Here is an 18,797-nt window from a genome sequence, read left to right as displayed (position 1 = left end):
TCCTAGTCGAATATCGAGGGTTAACCCTCGATATTCGACCCTTAGTGAATCGGCCCCTAAGAGTACAATACAGAATATGTTGGTTATTTTACTTCATAGATTAAAGCAGGCCTGAGAACAGGACCTCCTACTAACAATTTAATATATTTACTTCCTCCCCTCTCCCTAGTCTACGGGGCAGCAGTCACCAGTGATTTTTCCTGCCCAAAAAAATGACCAGGAAACAGAAATTACAGTATTTAAGAATTTCCTGTTTTTCTCTAGACACCCATGGTCAGAATTCACCAATGGGAATTTCCAAAGTTTAGAAGGAGGGAAAACAAAATGTTACACCAGAATACATCAGACTGCAACACATTTATTTACAAATTTATCTTCTTGGGAGGCAAAAATGTCTAACTTATAATGCTTAAAGGACATTTAAAGTCTTATTTTCCTACCATGTATATAAGTTGGGCATATCTTCCCCACCCAAATAGTTTACACCCGGCGGCCATTTTCCCTCTGACACAATCTGTAACAGTGACATCTGCAAACAGGACATGTATGCTGTAACATTCATGCAATGCAGGTTTACAAGATAAAAAGTTCTGCTGGGGTTAAGAACTGTAATGGTTAAGCTGAGCCCAGGAGAAGTGGTTAGGAGAAAAAATAGGATCAGACAGCTAGAGTAAATTCCTGAAGGAGGGTGCAGAGTGGGTCAATCACTCTTTACTGCTACACTGCAAGTTGGAGTGGTATCACCCCCTCCAATTGAGGCTGAGGAGTAAAGGATTTCTAAATGATTAAGGTGATGCCTCAGCCTTACTGTTAACCTTTTAACACTCAGAGTGGCATTTATATAAAGATTTCAAAGAGGCTGTTCACTGATTACTTTTGTGTGTGTGCCAATGCCCTGGTATAATGTGCTTTCAAATCCTTTGGGAACTGTCCTGCCTGCCACGTGTAGGCCTTTGAAATTGAAGCAAAATACAGGAACTGATCTCTTTTTAGTTGGTGCTTGGCCTTTCCAGAAGCCATAAGGAACTATGAACTATGGGATTACTGCAATAACATCCGCCTTGTCCCATCTGATTTTCTTCAATACTCCAAATTAGAGGGAATGGATGAAAAAATATAAATGAAACCTTCTGACCAATTCTTAGACCATCTACTGTCAAGGTCTCTTTGCAAGGGAACCTTGAGAAAAATAGCTCACATTTTCTGTTTTGTGGGGGTGCCATGGCTGACCCCAATTTCTTACAATCTCTCTGAAAAAGTTGGTGTGCAAACAAGTTTTTTCCATGGGAGGTGAATTAAGGTAAGTCCTTCCAAACAACCTTCTGCTCACTGAAAAGCGTTTCACTCCTCCAGCAGAGCCAGGCTTCTGGTGGCTCCTTGCTTTACTATATAACCCATGCTCTGGGTCTCTTAGTGATACTGTCACGGGAAAACGTGTTTTTTTTTCAAAATATGTCCGTTAATAATGCTGTTCCAGCAGAATTCTGCACTGAAATCAGTATTTAAAAAGAGCATACAGATGTATTTATACTTAACTTTGACATCTAACATGGGGCTAGACATATTGTCAGGTTCCCAGGTGCCCCCAGTCATGTGATTGTGCTCTGATAAAGCTCAGTCACTCTTTACTGCTGCACTGCAAGTTGGAGTGATATCACCCCCACCAATTGAGGCTGTTTTAAGATTCTTAGAAGAATAAACCATCTTTTAAACCATCTGAATGGTTGAGGACATAATCCCCAAAACCTTCAAGCACTGCTGAATTGAGAATGTCTTCTGGTTTTTGAATTCTCTTATAAGGGCAACAGTCTTCAGCTGTTTGACTCATGTAATACTGATCAAATTGTGCTTTGTTTGGTCAAGTGCCAAAAATGAAATATTCCTCTTCTCCTTGTTTATTACAGTATTCAACTGTGGGATAAAATAATTTCCTGACTCTCACCATGAGGATTTCAGCGTCTGATATTTAATTTGCTAATCCCTTATAATCCTTGCATATTTTTTGACAGGTTTACGCTGTCTAGAGGTTCTGAAAGAGCTCTCCTAATTTTGCTTTTCTTGAGAAATACACTTTTGCCGCCAGAAAAAAATTTCTAGATAGGATAGGTGTTTTACTACAAATAATGTCTCACCTATAAATGGCAATTGCCACAGGTTAGATTTAGATGAAGAATCAGCAGGTTAAGCCACAGAGCCCTCTTGGCTGCTACCGATAAAGCCTTTTGCAGAGTCTGACCATTGCTTCATCTTCTTTTGAAGGAGTATCCTAAAATGTTGAATCTTTCTCAAAGTATTTTGTATTAAATGTTACCATTGTCTGAGCTCTTTTTTGTTTTCTTTCATTCTACTAAGATATCTTTAATGAAAGGATGTACTAGAAAACATACAGATTTCTTCTTCAAAGAAAGAAAAAAATATGTCTTCAGACAACACTTTAGATGATTCTGCAGGAAAGGTTAAGGTCTGACAGCTTTAATTAATGGATCAATGACAAGACAAATCAATGGTGGAATCTTCCTCTAAATCAAATTCACCTTCCTCAGATCCTGCTTGGGAATGGACTTCTAAATCAGCGGACAATCGCCGTCTAAAGTGTCAGATAAAGAATCTGTCTGCCTTGTATGAGAATGTCTAGGCCTCTTTTTGGAGCTGAACACTTCCTGACAACCCTAATGCTAACTCGTTTACTGGGAGATACAGATATATAATAAACAAAATAAGTTTACCATTTAAAAATCCATGAAGGTAGAAAAGAGAAAACATTTTACGTACAATGACCTAACACTGGCCTGGACCAAAAAAAAACAACAAAAAAAAACTTTTAAACCCACTGATGAATGATGACCATGGCTGACTAGGGGGATTCAAAACACATATAAACAACCCTCACTTTAAAATAAATAAAATACACTTTTTGTTGTTCTTGATTTATTAAGTTACTAGCCTGTTAGTGTGTTTCCAACACCAACAAGCAATAGCCTTACTCCTTCACTGAAATTCCTCAAAACACGCAAGAAAATAACTTTATGTGCCTTCACCCAAGTAAACCCAAATAATAAGGAAAAAAAAAACAAAATCCCATTATAGTCAAACACAATGCACCAACATGTAGATGTGAGTAATGATTCATTACTTATGATTCATTAATTTAGTCAATTTCGGCTCAATATGCTTGCTTTTTTGTTAATCCTTCTAGTGGACTAGTACTTATAGATAAGTACAAGTGGGGACTCGCTCATCATGTTTTGTATAATCACTCCAAGCTCTCTGCTGTATATCACACCCCAATGAGTGCTCTGACATCTAGACACCACCATTAACAATTTATAAAATTGTATATTTTTTTTAAAATACCAGTTGACCCAGCTACATAATTGCACATAGCACTTCTGATATGGTTTCCTTTCTAGTTACTGCTTTTCATTTGACTTTGTAGTCTGCACATTTAATATTATATTATTTTTATTAAACCATTTTAAAATACCAGCTTATTTTCATTACACCAGTGTATACTGTCAAATGATAAAGGACTACAAAGACATACCTGTAGCCACAATGGTGTGATCCTGTCCTTGGGTAAAAATAACAATTCTTGGTCTTTTTGAGTTCACCTTTTGTAACGCCTGTGCCTTCTTCGCTATTTCTTTAATATCTTCAGTCTGCAAGCAATTAGATAAGTGATATGCAACTGCAGTCAATTTGGCATTTTAAAAGTCTATAGGCATGCACACTAAATACTGCATATATCCAGTATATGTTGCCAGTATTCTGTAATTATCAGCATAAACTACACTCACAGGGCTGGTGTTGGATGGTACTTATGTCTTCAAAAGAACCATCTATTGCTTTACTCCTGCAAATTTTCTTCATAAGACAAAGTGTTAAAATACAGTGTCAATAGGAGTTCCCTATAAAAGCCCTCTGCAAGTCTGTAATACAGAGGGACCCAAAAAGTAGACTGTGATCCCAATAGATCTTAAAGGGAAACTATCGCGAAATTAAAAATTGGTAAAAAGAATCTGTGCTTGAAGTTATTAAAATTTCTAAATCGAATGTATTAAAAAATGCCTAGCTGCTTCTCTCTACCTGCCTCTGGCTAGCTGTGAGGTCGGGGTTGGGTTTTCTGCATAACAGCTCTGTCCTTACTCACACTGGCTGTCAGAGCTGTCAATCATAAGCTGTGTGAAGCCAGGATACATTGCTCAAAGCCTCCCTTTTTCGTGCTGCTGGATTAATCCTTTTATCTACTGAGCAAGACTTTTAAAACATCAGTTTCACACAAAGTTGTTGTCCTGCAGCTCCCCCTCCCTCCCGGAAAGTAATATGTAACGAAAGATAAGACTCGTAACAAGCTCTCTCTTCCATGACTCATCCCCCTCCACCTCCCCTGCATCATCGTAGTTTTTCCAAGTTTCGCTGCAGGGGGGGGGGGAGTTTGGCTGCAGGGGGAGGAAGGGAGTTTGGCTGCAGGGGGAGGAAGGGAGTTTGGCTGCAGGGGGAGGAAGGGAGTTTGGCTGCAGGGGGAGGAAGGGAGTTTGGCTGCAGGGGGAGGAAGGGAGTTTGGCTGCAGGGGGAGGAAGGGAGTTTGGCTGCAGGGGGAGGAAGGGAGTTTGGCTGCAGGGGGAGGAAGGGAGTTTGGCTGCAGGGGGAGGAAGGGAGTTTGGCTGCAGGGGGAGGAAGGGAGTTTGGCTGCAGGGGGAGGAAGGGAGTTTGGCTGCAGGGGGAGGAAGGGAGTTTGGCTGCAGGGGGAGGAAGGGAGTTTGGCTGCAGGGGGAGGAAGGGAGTTTGGCTGCAGGGGGAGGAAGGGAGTTTTGGCTGCAGGGGGAGGAAGGGAGTTTGGCTGCAGGGGGGGAAGGGAGTTTGGCTGCAGGGGGGGAAGGGAGTTTGGCTGCAGGGGGGGAAGGGAGTTTGGCTGCAGGGGGGAAGGGAGTTTGGCTGCAGGGGGGAAGGGAGTTTGGCTGCAGGGGGGAAGGGAGTTTGGCTGCAGGGGGGAAGGGAGTTTGGCTGCAGGGGGGAAGGGAGTTTGGCTGCAGGGGGGGAAGGGAGTTTGGCTGCAGGGGGGGAAGGGAGTTTGGCTGCAGGGGGGGAAGGGGAGTTTGGCTGCAGGGGGGAAGGGAGTTTTGGCTGGCAGGGGGGAAGGGAGTTTGGCTGCAGGGGGGAAGGGAGTTTGGCTGCAGGGGGGAAGGGAGTTTGGCTGCAGGGGGGAAGGGAGTTTGGCTGCAGGGGGGAAGGGAGTTTGGCTGCAGGGGGAAGGGAGTTTGGCTGCAGGGGAGGGGGGAAGGGAGTTTGGCTGCAGGGGGGAAGGGAGTTTGGCTGCAGGGGGAGGGAGTTGCCAGGGGGGAAGGGAGTTTGGCTGCAGGGGGGGAAGGGAGTTTGGCTGCAGGGGGGGAAGGGAGTTTGGCTGCAGGGGGGAAGGGAGTTTGGCTGCAGGGGGGAAGGGAGTTTGGCTGCAGGGGGAAGGGAGTTTGGCTGCAGGGGGGAAGGGAGTTTGGCTGCAGGGGGGAAGGGAGTTTGGCTGCAGGGGGGAAGGGAGTTTGGCTGCAGGGGGGAAGGGAGTTTTGGCTGCAGGGGGGAAGGGAGTTTGGCTGCAGGGGGAAGGGAGTTTGGCTGGCAGGGGGGAAGGGAGTTTGGCTGCAGGGGGGAAGGGAGTTTGGCTGCAGGGGGGAAGGGAGTTTGGCTGCAGGGGGGAAGGGAGTTTGGCTGCAGGGGGGAAGGGAGTTTGGCTGCAGGGGGGAAGGGAGTTTGGCTGCAGGGGGGGAGGGAGTTTGGCTGCAGGGGGGGAGGGAGTTTGGCTGCAGGGGGGAGGGAGTTTGGCTGCAGGGGGGGAGGGAGTTTGGCTGCAGGGGGGAGGGAGTTTGGCTGCAGGGGGGGAGGGAGTTTGGCTGCAGGGGGGGAGGGAGTTTGGCTGCAGGAGGGGGAGGGAGTTTGGCTGCAGGGGGGAGGGAGTTTGGCTGCAGGGGGGGGGGAGGGAGTTTGGCTGCAGGGGGAGCATGGCTCCAGCTTGTTCCCCCACCTCTAGGCAACGAACAGAGTGATGGATCGATTGGCCCCAGTGGGGCGCAACCACCCAGGGGCCCCAAGGTAGCAGCAGGCACGTGAATTCTACATGTCCTGCTGCTGTCTGCACTTCCTATACCCGCAGCACCGCCCACTCACTGGATTTCACCAAAGACGTCTGCCTCCTCTTGCAACCCCAGATGTTTTGTTTGCTTGATTCTGTCCGTAAAACATATTTGCCCATGCTAAAATAGTCAGTGTTTAGGACTGCTGATTAGACTTATTGGAAAAAAAAAACATTGCTTTTTGAGGTTTTATTGTATTTTAGTGATTTTAGTTATTTTATTGCATTTAGTTTTGCCCATGTAAATTTTGTCTACTATATATCCATTTGGGGGTCTCTGTACGCCACCTGGTTTGGTAAATCTATTCATATTGGGCATCAATGTTTTCCGTAGACCCCTGGCTTCATATTTAGGATGCTTAAGGCTGGAACTACACGGTGCGACACGTTACGCATCCTTCCGTTCTGGCGCGATGAAAGGAAGAGCAGGCATCACATCTAGTTGTGTCAGAACGGAAGGACGCGCACCCTGCTGCACTGTGTAGTACCAGCCTTCGGGCTGAACTACATGGCGCAATGTCTTCAGATCTGCAACGCTGAGAGGAAGCGCATGCGACAAGACGGATGCGCCGAATATAATGTAAGTAATAGAAATACCACACCTACAAACTGCATGCATCTGATGACGGGTGAAGACGCAATGTGCGATGTTCGCATCCAACAGTCGTGTCAGATGCATGCAGTTTGTAGGTGCAATATTTAGATTACTTACATTATAATCGGCGCATCCGTCTTGTCACATGCGATTCCTCTCAGCTCGTCGGATCTGAAGACATTGCGCTGTGTAGTTCAGCCCCTGATACGATACGATATGAGGGGTAAATAATGGGGTAAAATGCAAGCTTTGTGATGAATAACAGAAATTATATAAAAAACAAAGTTTAGGATAGTGTTGCTGCTTGGTGCTTTGCCATACAAAGATACATTTATCTATTTTAGATTTGGCAGAATATGTATATTCTGAAAATATTATTTTTTCTTAGGACGACTAACATATTTGCCGCTTTTACCAAACAGTAATCAGGCAGAATGTTTTTTGGTAGTAGAAATCTATGCCATGAAATGTGTATGCACCAAATTCATTTTGGGGGTCTCTATTCCGGATACTTTGGTAAACCTATGCACAATGGGCACCAAACTACAAGTTGTAGCTTTGAAGCAATATTCGAGTATTTCACCTAAACCTCATTATTTGGGAAAAGCCTTGCAACTCAGTAGTTTGGAGCAGAAAGGCAGTAGAATGTGTACTTTACAAAAATGTGGTTTTTGGGGGGTAAACATATATTTCTGTGTTTTTACTCCTCAAGAAATGCATTCAGTGTGTTGATTTTCCATTAGCTGTATGCGGTAACTTCATTTTGGGGCCTCTAAATGAACAATGGGCATTCAAACTGTTTAGTGGACCCCTAGCAATCATATTCATGGTGCTTTTTCTTGGTACCTAATACAGTGTCGGATATGCGGAGCAGCAAAATAAAACTTTTGAACTGATTTTTCAGAAATGTAATACAGTTTTATAAAAACTGCTACATTCAGACAAGCTTTGATGTTTGGTAGTTAGGAGTAAAGAGACAGTTACCCATTTTGGAATCGGAAGAATGTGTACTTTTCACAAATATATGGTTTTCTGGGGTAAACTTACTGTTTCAGTTGGATTTTCATGCGTATAACAACATTTTTTTCTGGTATAAATTCATTTATTATGAAAAATAGCAATTTTTCTTTCTTTCTTTGGTATTTAGTGGAAATACAAACTAAAAACAGATATAGTAAGCTAATTTTCTACCGAAAAAAAAAACAAATGTATAGTTTAGGTGAACTAAAGGTTTCTCCTCAGAAATTCCCCTAAAGTGAGAGAACTCAATTTTCAAAAAAAGTCTGGCACCAATTCTGCTGGCACTTAAAGAGAAAATCATGCTGTTGGAGAAGTAATTTTGTTTTCTCTTTTCTTTGCACAAATCTATTTGATTTGTGATTTTATTGCTATTGATTGCAGTAGCAAGACATATGGCTTTCTGGGTCTTTGTACAGTTAGGGGGTCTCAATATATAATGCACATATAGAAGTCTTTGTTCGCAGAAGATAAATGTCAGCTGAGAAACTGGTGTTCACATTTTGTTTGTTTTCTTTGTATGTAGGTAAATGGATGAGATAATTGAGGCAAATTGCAATAATTTTAGGCAATTTTTAAAAATATAATAAAAACCTCTAAATTTAGCAAAGCAGGTCATTTGGAGCAGAAACATAGCTTTTCAATGTTGCATTTGTTGGAATGTGTACTTTATAAAACTATATGATTTTTGGAATTTTTACCTTGAAATCAGAAGTATGCAGATTTCTAGACTGATGCTTTAGAAATTTGGTGTAAGTGTACTGCTGGGAGTTTTTGACTTATACAAGTGAGAAATCTCCATAGCGGACTGCAGGCCCAGACTGGCAATCTGTGGGTTCTGGCAAATGCCAGAGGGCCTGCTATAAGGTGCCATTGAAATTCACTATTTAGTGGGCTGTTGGGGCCTCTGTGTGGGCTGATTGGGACTCTGTGTACCTGAAATGCCAGGGTCTATTTTGATTCTCAGCCCAGACCTGGCTGACTGCTGAGATTAGCAGGTCTGCACATACACGGGGATTAACCTTAGTTAGGAGATTCCAGGAAAGACAGTTGTTGGAAGGATGCTTTGTGAAATCACTGCAAGTTGTTGCCACTCCCTCTCAGCAATTGCTTGAACTGGCTCTCAGAGAAAGGCTTCTAAAAGTGTACCATAATATTTAAAAAGTAAGCATTTGTGGTAAACAAATATATTTAAGAATATTATTATTTCCATCATATCTGTCCATCTGCACAATTTTATTTTCGCGATAGATCCCCTTTAACATGACCATGAAGATTTTCATTCATCCAGGTCATGGTATATCTAGTATAGATAAATTGAAAACAACTGGACTTGCTGAGTAAACTTTAATGAGGAGGAAAGAAGCGGATGTGCTGAAATCGGCACTTACTGTCTCTCCATTTAATAGTTTCAGTCTGTGTGCAGCTACACAGACTAGCTAAGTCGAGTGGAGAGCAGCTTCAAAATTCCTGCATTCCAATTTTACAGGCTTTCGTTTTAGATTAAAGACAGAACTCAATTCTGGCTCTTCTCTGTAATCAGTGCAGATTCAGTAATGCTCGATTTCTTTTTAATGGTTTAATTCTAATTAGTAATTGTCACCATACTTAAAGGGGTTGTTCACCTTTGAGTAACTTTTAGTATGATGTAGAGAATGATATTTGGAGACAATTTGCAATTGGTTTTCATTTTTTTATTATTTGTGATTTTTGAGTTATTTAGCTTTTCATTCAGCAGCTCTCCAGATTGCAACTTCAGCAATCTGGTTGCTAGGGTCCAAATTAACCTAGCAACTATGCATTGGATTGAATACGAAACTGGAATATGAATAGTAGAGGGCCTGAATGGAAAGAGGAGTAATAAAAAGTAGCAATAACAATATATTTGTAGCCTTACAGCTTTTTAGAAGGGGTCAGCGATGCCTATTTGAAAGCTGCAAAGAGTCAAAAGAAAAAGGCAAAAAACTATAAGACTATAAAAAATAAATAATGAAGATCAATTGAAAAGTTGCTTGGAATTGGTTATTCTATAACATACTAAAAGTTACCGTAAAAGTGAACCACCCCTTTAATTAATTTACATAGAGTACACTTTCCAATATATTTCATTTTTAAATTCTTTCCGTGGCCTCGTTTTGGCCAAAAGCCTCTTCACTTTTTATTGTTGCAAATTACTTCAAGTGGGGGTATCATTATCTAAAACTTTTGATTTTAGACTTTTTAACTGCCTGGAGTTCTCAACCAAGAAGTAAGCAGACTACACAAAAAATGCTCAATTTAATTATATTGGCATTGGGTTTTGCACTACGTACCTCGAACCCTTGTTCGCGTGCAAACGTAGCAGCTTCCTGTGGGGTGGAAGGGGAAAAAAAAAAAAAACAGCATCTTTACATTATTCAGTCTTTTATTAATTTATTTTTTAACTACAGGCAATTATCTGAAATTTTCTCATTGCAGCTTCCTAACGTGTAAATGTGTAGTTATCTGCACAGCCAGGGCCACCTTTAGAAATCACGGGGCCCTGTGTGGCAAAATTTTCTGGGGATCCTGGTCCCTGCCTGCCCCCAAGCCCCAACCCACAGTAAAAAGGCCACACAGACATCAGAGAGTTAAAACAGTAAGTTATAAAAAGTCATTGGTGACCAGCCCCCCCACGTTATAAAAATCCATTGGTGATCAGAGGCCCTCTGGCCTGGGCCGCCCCTTCCCAAGAAAAAAACAAAACATTAATGGTCTGGGCCACACCCACATATTTTAAAGTAAAAAAAAAAAATTTGTGATTTTGCCCCTTCCCAAAAAATTATATATATATAAATAATATATATTTTTATGGCCTAGGCCCCCCCCCCCCTCCACGTTATAAAAAGCTATTGATCAGTTCCATCTCCTGCAAGTAAAAAAAATATTGATGGCCTGGGCCTCCACAAGTTCTAAAAAGCTATTTGTGATTTTGCCCCTTCCCAAGAAAAAAAATAAATAAAAAGCTATTGATCAGTTCCCCCCCCCCTGCAAGTAAAAAAAATAAATTAAAAAAATTGGCTAGGACCCGCCTTTAAGTTAAAAAAAAAAAAAAAATGGTGGCCAGTCCCCCCAAAAGTAAAAAAAATGAAAAAAATAAGAAATTGCTTGCCAGGGTGTCAGACTGCTGCAAGCTTAAGAAGAGAGGACAGGAGCTTTGGTGTGAGCAGGATTATTCTCCTATTTTCCGGCTAATCAAGCAAGTAAAGCATGGCCGGGCCTCCCTAAGACACACAAACCCGCGGGCCAGGACATCTGTGCCCCCCCCGATGGCGGCCCTATGCACTGCTTCTTATCGAAGTAAGTTACATCACCAAAATGCAAGGCAATCACATGGCTTTGTATCAGTATTATAGGGTATGCTTTGTATACATCAACACACAGTGTTTGACCATGGAACCTGGGGCCTATCAAATGACCTTAGCATTCCCAAAAACTTGTATACTGTAAAACTGTGCAAGAGCTAGATCATACAATTAGATAGATTTAAGAAAGGGTTGGATGTCTTTTTAGCAAGTGGGGGAATACAGGGTTATGGGAAATAGCCCATAGTACAAGTTGATCCAGGGACTGGTTCAATTGCCATCTTGATATTAGGAAGAGTTGTTGCTGGCAGTCCACACCATAGTATGTTATTACCATTACTGCTTTAATGGAGACAGACTAAATCAGTTGCCTTACAAAACATTTTTGAAGATGTTTCTCACCGTTTCATTCCCAAAAAGAATGTCCACATAAGGCATGACTTTCATTAATGGTTCTTTGTAGAACTGGCTGATGAATGGAGCAGATAAGTTCATACAAAAAATCTTATTGTGTTCAGAAGACTGAGTGGCCACTTTAAGGATTGATTCAGGAGAGACTGTGAGGAAGAACCCCTGTAAAGTAGAACAATATTGAATTAACTGGACACATCTTTTGGAATTTTAAAAAAATATCTTGGTCTATAAACCTTACAATACACAAAACCATGGTCTCCGGAAAGAAAAAAAGTCACTCTTATAAATTCCACATTTATACATTCTAGTCTAGACCAAGTTAGCATGGAAAAGTTTCACACGGTATATTTGGCTTTTGCAAAAAAAAAAAAAAAAAAAAAGTCTTCCAATGGCCTTAAGCATGTAATATAGTGCAGATTTATCCTTTGCACATCAATTCTAGGGATAATGGAGAAAATATGTCAAAACTTGTGCAGGGATCCCCAGCCATTGTATCCAGTGAGTCACACACAAATTAAAAAAAAAAAACACATTCAAAAAGTTCCTGGGGGGTGTCAATTATGGGCTGTGATTGACTATTGATGGACCATATTTGGACTGGCAGCCTACAGGAAGGTCTATTTGCCAGTACACCTGGTTTTTATGCAACTAAAACTTGCCTCCAAGCCAGTACTTCAAAAATAAGCACCTGCTTTGAGGCCACTGGGAGCAACATCAAAGGGATTGGTGAGCAAAATGTTGCTCGCAAGCCACTGATTGGGAATCACGTATGTGTATTTTAAAAAAAAGTGTATAGTGTAAAGAGCATATAGTATTACAGTAAAACCTAATTTTTCCATACCCTGATTTATGTTCCCCCTCATTTCATATTTTTTTTTTGTGGTCCCACAAATCAATAATGCATTTTCTACCATTTTTTCTGGTACCATGAAAATGTAAAATGGTGGTTCTACTGTATCAAATTATTTACGTTAGACAATAAACCCTTACAGCTGATAAAGATGCTGCAATAAAAAACAAGACTCAAAAACAATTTTGTTTATGTAGTGGATAAGTAAGAATAGAATGTGTGGTAAAACTAGAACATTACATTTCAAATGTTTAGTCAGGATGACAGAGTAGACGCAACAATTTTGTTTAATGGTAAAGAACTTTTAGCAGATCTTTTACGATTTAAAGGTAGAAAAGGCACATACCACAAATGTGATAAAGGATTTTAGATATAAAGTGTTAATACTTTTGGTGTAAATTCCAATGAAGTAACTTTTAATAAGAGCTACCTTTGCATCCATGTTAGCTCAACTGCACTTGTAGCTGCATTCACTTTTGCTAATAAAAAAAATATTTAAAATATTGAAGTATAAAAGGAGGTTAATTAAGTATTTGAAGGCCAAGCTGTTCTCGAGTGCTAATAAACACTATCTCAACACCCAACTGCAACAGTTGAAAGTTTAGGTTTCTAATGGAGCAGTAAAAGTTACAAGCATACGGCCATAGAACTAAACAGGCCAAAAAAAAAATAAAAAATTAAGATAGTCTATGTAATTGAGGTAGAATGTAGAACTCTATGTAATTGTGAGGTAGAAAATTAGATTTCCCTTTCATAGCAGATTCCTGCTAACAAAAAAACAAACAAACAAAAAGTCACTGCAGGAGTGTGCTGTATGCCGATAGTGTAATTAACTACCTCACAGGGGCCACATATGGATATGCTTTAAAAGGAAAGCTATAATCAATGTAGGTCTCTATAAAAAAAAAAAACATTGCATAAAAAAGCTCATATATAAAACCCAGCTTCTTCATGTTACAGTTAGAGCTGCAGTATTTATTGTCAGGATCTCTGAAGGAGCATGAAGAATACCATCAAGGGAAAAGATTTAAAATGGTCATTTTTACTTGATTATATATCCTAGTTTGGGAAAATTCGTTAATATTCAACTTAATATGACAAACAATCTCTATTCATTGTGGGTATAGCTTTCCTTTAATTTCCATTTGCCTTGTTTACCTGTAGAAATAACAAAAAACTGATTTTTCCTTGCCACTCCATATCAGCATTACAACCTGGGGGCCCTCCCATCCCAGCTGAAACTTTAAAGGTACCCTTTGAGCCCACCCACCTAATCTTTTTTCTTTCTGTCCTTGCTCTTCACCTTAAGGATCCTCTACTAGTTTGTTGTATTATTCCCTGGATAGTTGCAAGCTTCCTTAGGTGAATCCAGGGCAGGGTGCTTCTCCTTCCTCCCCTCCTTGCTATGTTGGGGATTTGGCAGACAATGGGTTAAGTCCTTTGTAGGTGGCTAGTGTAACAGCCATTCGTTTCCCGGTGTCTCCCTGGGCACGGAATAGAGGTGACTTAAAAGGAATCCTTGGGAGATTGCCTTGCCTGCATCTAGTCTCCCGCCTACCTTTACTGTAGCGGAAGGGACAACAGCCAGTCTCCTTTTACTGAAGGCTGTGCAGTTTTTCCGAATCGCGGAGGCCATCTTGGATGGGGTGCGCATGTTTGTTTCGGAAGCCGTGGCGGCCATCTTGGATTGGGGAACATTCGTTGGGCGAACGGAAGTGCGTGTCATTTCAGGTCCCGTCGTTTTTTAAAGGTCTGGCAGGGCTAGCGTTTGTATTGTTCACTTCTCCCCTTACTGGATTCTTTCCCTCTGCAGGTACGAGTTCATCTCCCTCTTGCACTGGGATAGGTAGGTGGCTGGGGGGATCCTGAACCTAAAGCCAACAGACACTTGAAGGTGCAAAAATTCAAGATGGAATCCATTTTTTCCAATCATCGTAGCAGTGCTTCCAGAGGACTGTGCTATGTGGGGTTGAGGTTTGCGCAGACACCAAAGTATATGTATTAAAGCTGCACCACTGGTTTTTGTGGATCCACCTGTCCACTATGTTCAAATGTGAATATTTTAGGGTAGAGTGCGCTAATTAATGCTGAAGAGGTAGTTCCCAGGAACCTAGATAGAGAGACAATATATAGAGTAGTACGCCTAGAATAGATAGCTTAAAAAACTTTCTATGGAACTACTCACATATTTGATGTTTTAAATGCATGTATATCGTCTCCGATGTAATCCTGAAATACAGAGGCTTCAAATGGTGTTATATCGTCAGAGCCGCAGGTGTCAGCCCTGCGGGATGTTTTGCACTTACCAGATGGTAGTGAAAAGAGCTTGGGATCTAGCGTGTACTTCTAGAGGTGCCGTGTCATCCAATGTTGCGCTCCCTTGTCGGCGGACAAGAAGCAGCGTCACCTATTCGGAGCGGCTGCTGGATCAGATGATTGCGGCGTCTCTGCACGTATGTTGGGGTTCGTGTTGGTCTCGTGGCTCGTCTCTCTCTGCTTTACCAACTCAGCGGTCCAGTATATTAGGGAACAGACTTTTCAGCAAAGGTTTAGGGATCAATTTAAGATATATTTTATTTAGTTATTTAAAGCCCAACGCGTTACATATCTCCTGATACTTCCTCAGGGGCATCACACGTGTATCATCACGTCACAGATTAAATAGAGGTTTAAACACATTAGCCTAATTGGCAATTAGCTAATTTGTGGCAATACCATATGGTTAAAAACGATCACAATTAATTTATGTTCAATAAATACATTAAAACTAACAGTGAAATACGATTAATTAATTAATACATGATTAAGAGGGTAAAGGTGAATCAAATTCATAAAAAGCTTATTCCGTTAAAAAACATTTTAAATCAATTTCTATATTCAGGCCCTTTGGAGTTAGTGTTTTAAGTTTGTGTATCCAATACGTTTCCTCTCGTGATATAGTCTGTACAATATCATTTCCTCTCCAATGTTTCTTCTTTTGTACAATACCTATAAACTTTAATAATGAAGGGTCTGAATTATGGTGAGTTTTAAAATGAGCCGACACACTGTGTCAATAGCCCTTTTTTAATATTATTCATATGTTCCCTTATTCTAATTTTCAATGTTCTGTTTGTCCTTCCTATGTACTGCAAATTGCAGGGGCACTGTAATAAATAGATAGCAAGAATATTATCTATTTATTACAGTGCCCCTGCAATTTGCAGTACATAGGAAGGACAAACAGAAAATTGAAAATTAGAATAAGGGAACATATGAATAATATTAAAAAAGGGCTATTGACACATAGTGTGTCGGCTCATTTTAAAACTCACCATAATTCAGACCCTTCATTATTAAAGTTTATAGGTATTGTACAAAAGAAGAAACATTGGAGAGGAAATGATTTTGTACAGACTATATCACGAGAGGAAACATATTGGATACACAAACTTAAAACACTAACTCCAAAGGGCCTGAATATAGAAATTGATTTAAAATGTTTAACGGAATAAGCTTTTTATGAATTTGATTCACCTTTACTCTCTTAATCATGTATTAATTAATCGTATTTCACTGTTAGTTTTAATGTATTTATTGAACATAAATTAATTGTGATCGTTTTTAACCATATGGTATTGCCACAAATTAGCTAATTGCCAATTAGGCTAATGTGTTTAAACCTCTATTTAATCTGTGACGTGATGATACACGTGTGATGCCCCTGAGGAAGTATCAGGAGATATGAAACGCGTTGGGCTTTAAATAACTAAATAAAATATATCTTAAATTGATCCCTAAACCTTTGCTGAAAAGTCTGTTCCCTAATATACTGGACCGCTGAGTTGGTAAAGCAGAGAGAGACGAGCCACGAGACCAACACGAACCCCAACATACGTGCAGAGACGCCGCAATCATCTGATCCAGCAGCCGCTCCGAATAGGTGACGCTGCTTCTTGTCCGCCGACAAGGGAGCGCAACATTGGATGACACAGCACCTCTAGAAGTACAGGCTAGATCCCAAGCTCTCTTTTCACTACCATCTGGTAAGTGCAAAACATCCCGCAGGGCCGACACCTGCGGCTCTGACGATATAACACCATTTGAAGCCTCTGTATTTCAGGATTACATCGGAGACGATATACATGCATTTAAAACATCAAATATGTGAGTAGTTCCATAGAAAGTTTTTTAAGCTATCTATTCTAGGCGTACTACTCTATATATTGTCTCTCTATCTAGGTTCCTGGGAACTACCTCTTCAGCATTAATTAGCGCACTCTACCCTAAAATATTCACTTCCAGAGGACTGGCTTCTTTCAATCGATCTACGGGATGCCTACCCAGTAGCACCTTCACACCAGCATTTCCTTTGCTTCGCCATAGCAGGGAGACACTTCCAGTTTCGGTGCCTGCCCTTTGGCCTTTCCACCGCCCAGAGGGTCTTCTCAAAGGTGCTAGTCACCCTGGTAGTGGCCCTCAGGCTAGAGGGAGTGTCCATCTGGCACTACCTAGATGACTATTGGTGCACCGCAATCGAGTCATCAATTTCCTGGAATCCCATGGCTGGTTAGTAAATCAGGAGAAGAGTCACTTGTCTCCATCCCAGTCCTTAATCTATCTAGGTGCTCATTTCAACACCCAGAAGGACTCAGTCTCTCTTCCTCCCCAGAAGGTCAAGACCCTTGTCAGACTAGCCTAAAGCTAAGGCCACAGCCAGGAGGGAGTGGCTGACACTTGCATCTCCATCCACCCCTTTCTTTAAAGGGGTTGTAGACCTTCCAATACTTTATTGCTTGTGAACTATCCTAACAAAACCGAACTAACGAATTTTTCAGGTACTTTCTATTTATTCCTGCTTTTTCCAATATTGGTTTAAACTTTCATTTTTCACCATCTTATGTCTTATTGAAGAAGCTTGGGGGGAGGTCACAGACTCTGTTAACTGTTCTAAATAGACACATTTCTTAGCTTTTTCCCTGCTGAACCGAGTTTCATTGGGTTCTGTTCTTTGATTTTTTTTTGCCAGAGCATTAACCTTTTAACTTCAATGTTGGAAACAGGGTCAAAAATAAAACATGAAAAGCAATTGAAAAAAAAAATTTCTGGTGAACAATCTGAAAACAACTAAACAGCAAAAAGGGATGGTTCACCTTTAAGTTAATGTAGTATATTATAGAATGCCCAGTTCTAAACAACTTTAGACTTTTTCCATAGTTTTTGAATTATTTTCTTCTGAATTCCTACTTTCAAATGTATTCCCCACCTAAAAATATATACTCTGTAAGGGTAGAACTACATGGGCGACTTTGGTGCGTTTCCGGTGGATCCAACGCGCTGCGCCAAAAACTGGCGTCAAGTCAGATGCGACAGAAATAAGGTAAGCAATGTCGGGTGTTGTTGCAGCGTTCATCTGACACGACATGCTGCGTCTGCATACAACAGTCGTGTCGGATGAACGCTGCGACAACTTCCGACATTGCTATTGCTTACCTTATTTCCGTAGTATCCGACTTGACGCCAGCGTTTTGGAGCAGCGCGTCGGATCCACCGGAAACACACCAAAGTCACCCATGTAGTTGTACCCTAAGGCTACACATAACGGGGCCGATTCACTAACTTCGAGTGAAGGATTCGAAGTTAAAAAACTTCGAATTTCGAAGTGTTTTTTGGGCTACTTCGACTACGACTTCGAATCGAAGGATTCAAACTAAAAATCGTTCGACTATTCGATAGTCGAAGTACTGTCTCTTTAAGAAAAAACTTCGACCCCCTAGTTCGCCATCTAAAAGCTACTGAAGTCAATGTTAGCCTATGGGGAAGGTCCCCATAGGCTTTCCTTAGTTTTTTTGGTCGAAAGATAATCCTTCGATCGTTGGATTAAAATCGTTCGATTCGAAGGATTTAATCGTTCGATCGAAGGATTATATACTATTTGCGCTAAAATCCTTCGACGAAGTCGAAGGATTTTAAATTCCCAGTCGAATATAGAGGGGTTAATTAACCCTCGATATTCGACCCTTGGTGAATCGGCCCCTTAATGTTTTGCGTCTTTTTATTTCTCATCTTTCTGTTCAGGGCGTCTCCTATTCAGTATCCAGTATCCTGTTCAAGTCAGTGCATGGTTGCTAGGATAATTTGGACCCTAGCATCCAGGCAGCTGATAATTCAAATTAGAGAGTGAAATAACGAAAAAAAACATGCATAATAAAAAATGAAAACCATGTGCCAATTGTTTCAGAGTATCACATCATACAAAATTTAATTCATAGATGAACAACCCCTTTAAAGCAGTCTGGAGACTGTTGCCAATTGGGTACCCTATAACACCTATTGGACAACAAATCTACATTGGGATACATTTCCATAAAGGCCTAGTCTATAATAAAATGACAGAAAAATTCATGCAATACCCAATTTTTGCTTGTAAAATAAATATGTTAAAGGGGCAGTTCACCTTTAAGTTAATGTTTAGTATGTTATAGAATGGCAAATTCT

General features: G+C 40.9%; 1 protein-coding gene across 1 annotated transcript in view; it reads right to left on the bottom strand.

Annotated features, from left to right (window-relative positions):
- adk.S (adenosine kinase S homeolog) overlaps positions 1-18,797 on the bottom strand; it is a gene marked incomplete at its 5' end in the record, with an annotated part of 132,430 nt that overhangs the window by 8,606 nt on the left and 105,027 nt on the right. The window contains 3 exon segments of the mRNA NM_001092888.1: positions 3,545-3,659; positions 10,046-10,081; positions 11,459-11,629. Of these exon segments, the coding sequence (NP_001086357.1) occupies positions 3,545-3,659; positions 10,046-10,081; positions 11,459-11,629 (322 nt within the window).

The sequence above is a fragment of the Xenopus laevis genome, chromosome 7S, assembly GCF_017654675.1.
Source record: "Xenopus laevis strain J_2021 chromosome 7S, Xenopus_laevis_v10.1, whole genome shotgun sequence".
Taxonomy (NCBI): Eukaryota; Metazoa; Chordata; class Amphibia; order Anura; family Pipidae; genus Xenopus; species Xenopus laevis.
The sequence above is the reverse complement of the archived record's forward strand: the minus strand, read 5'-3'. Positions and strand labels throughout refer to the sequence as shown.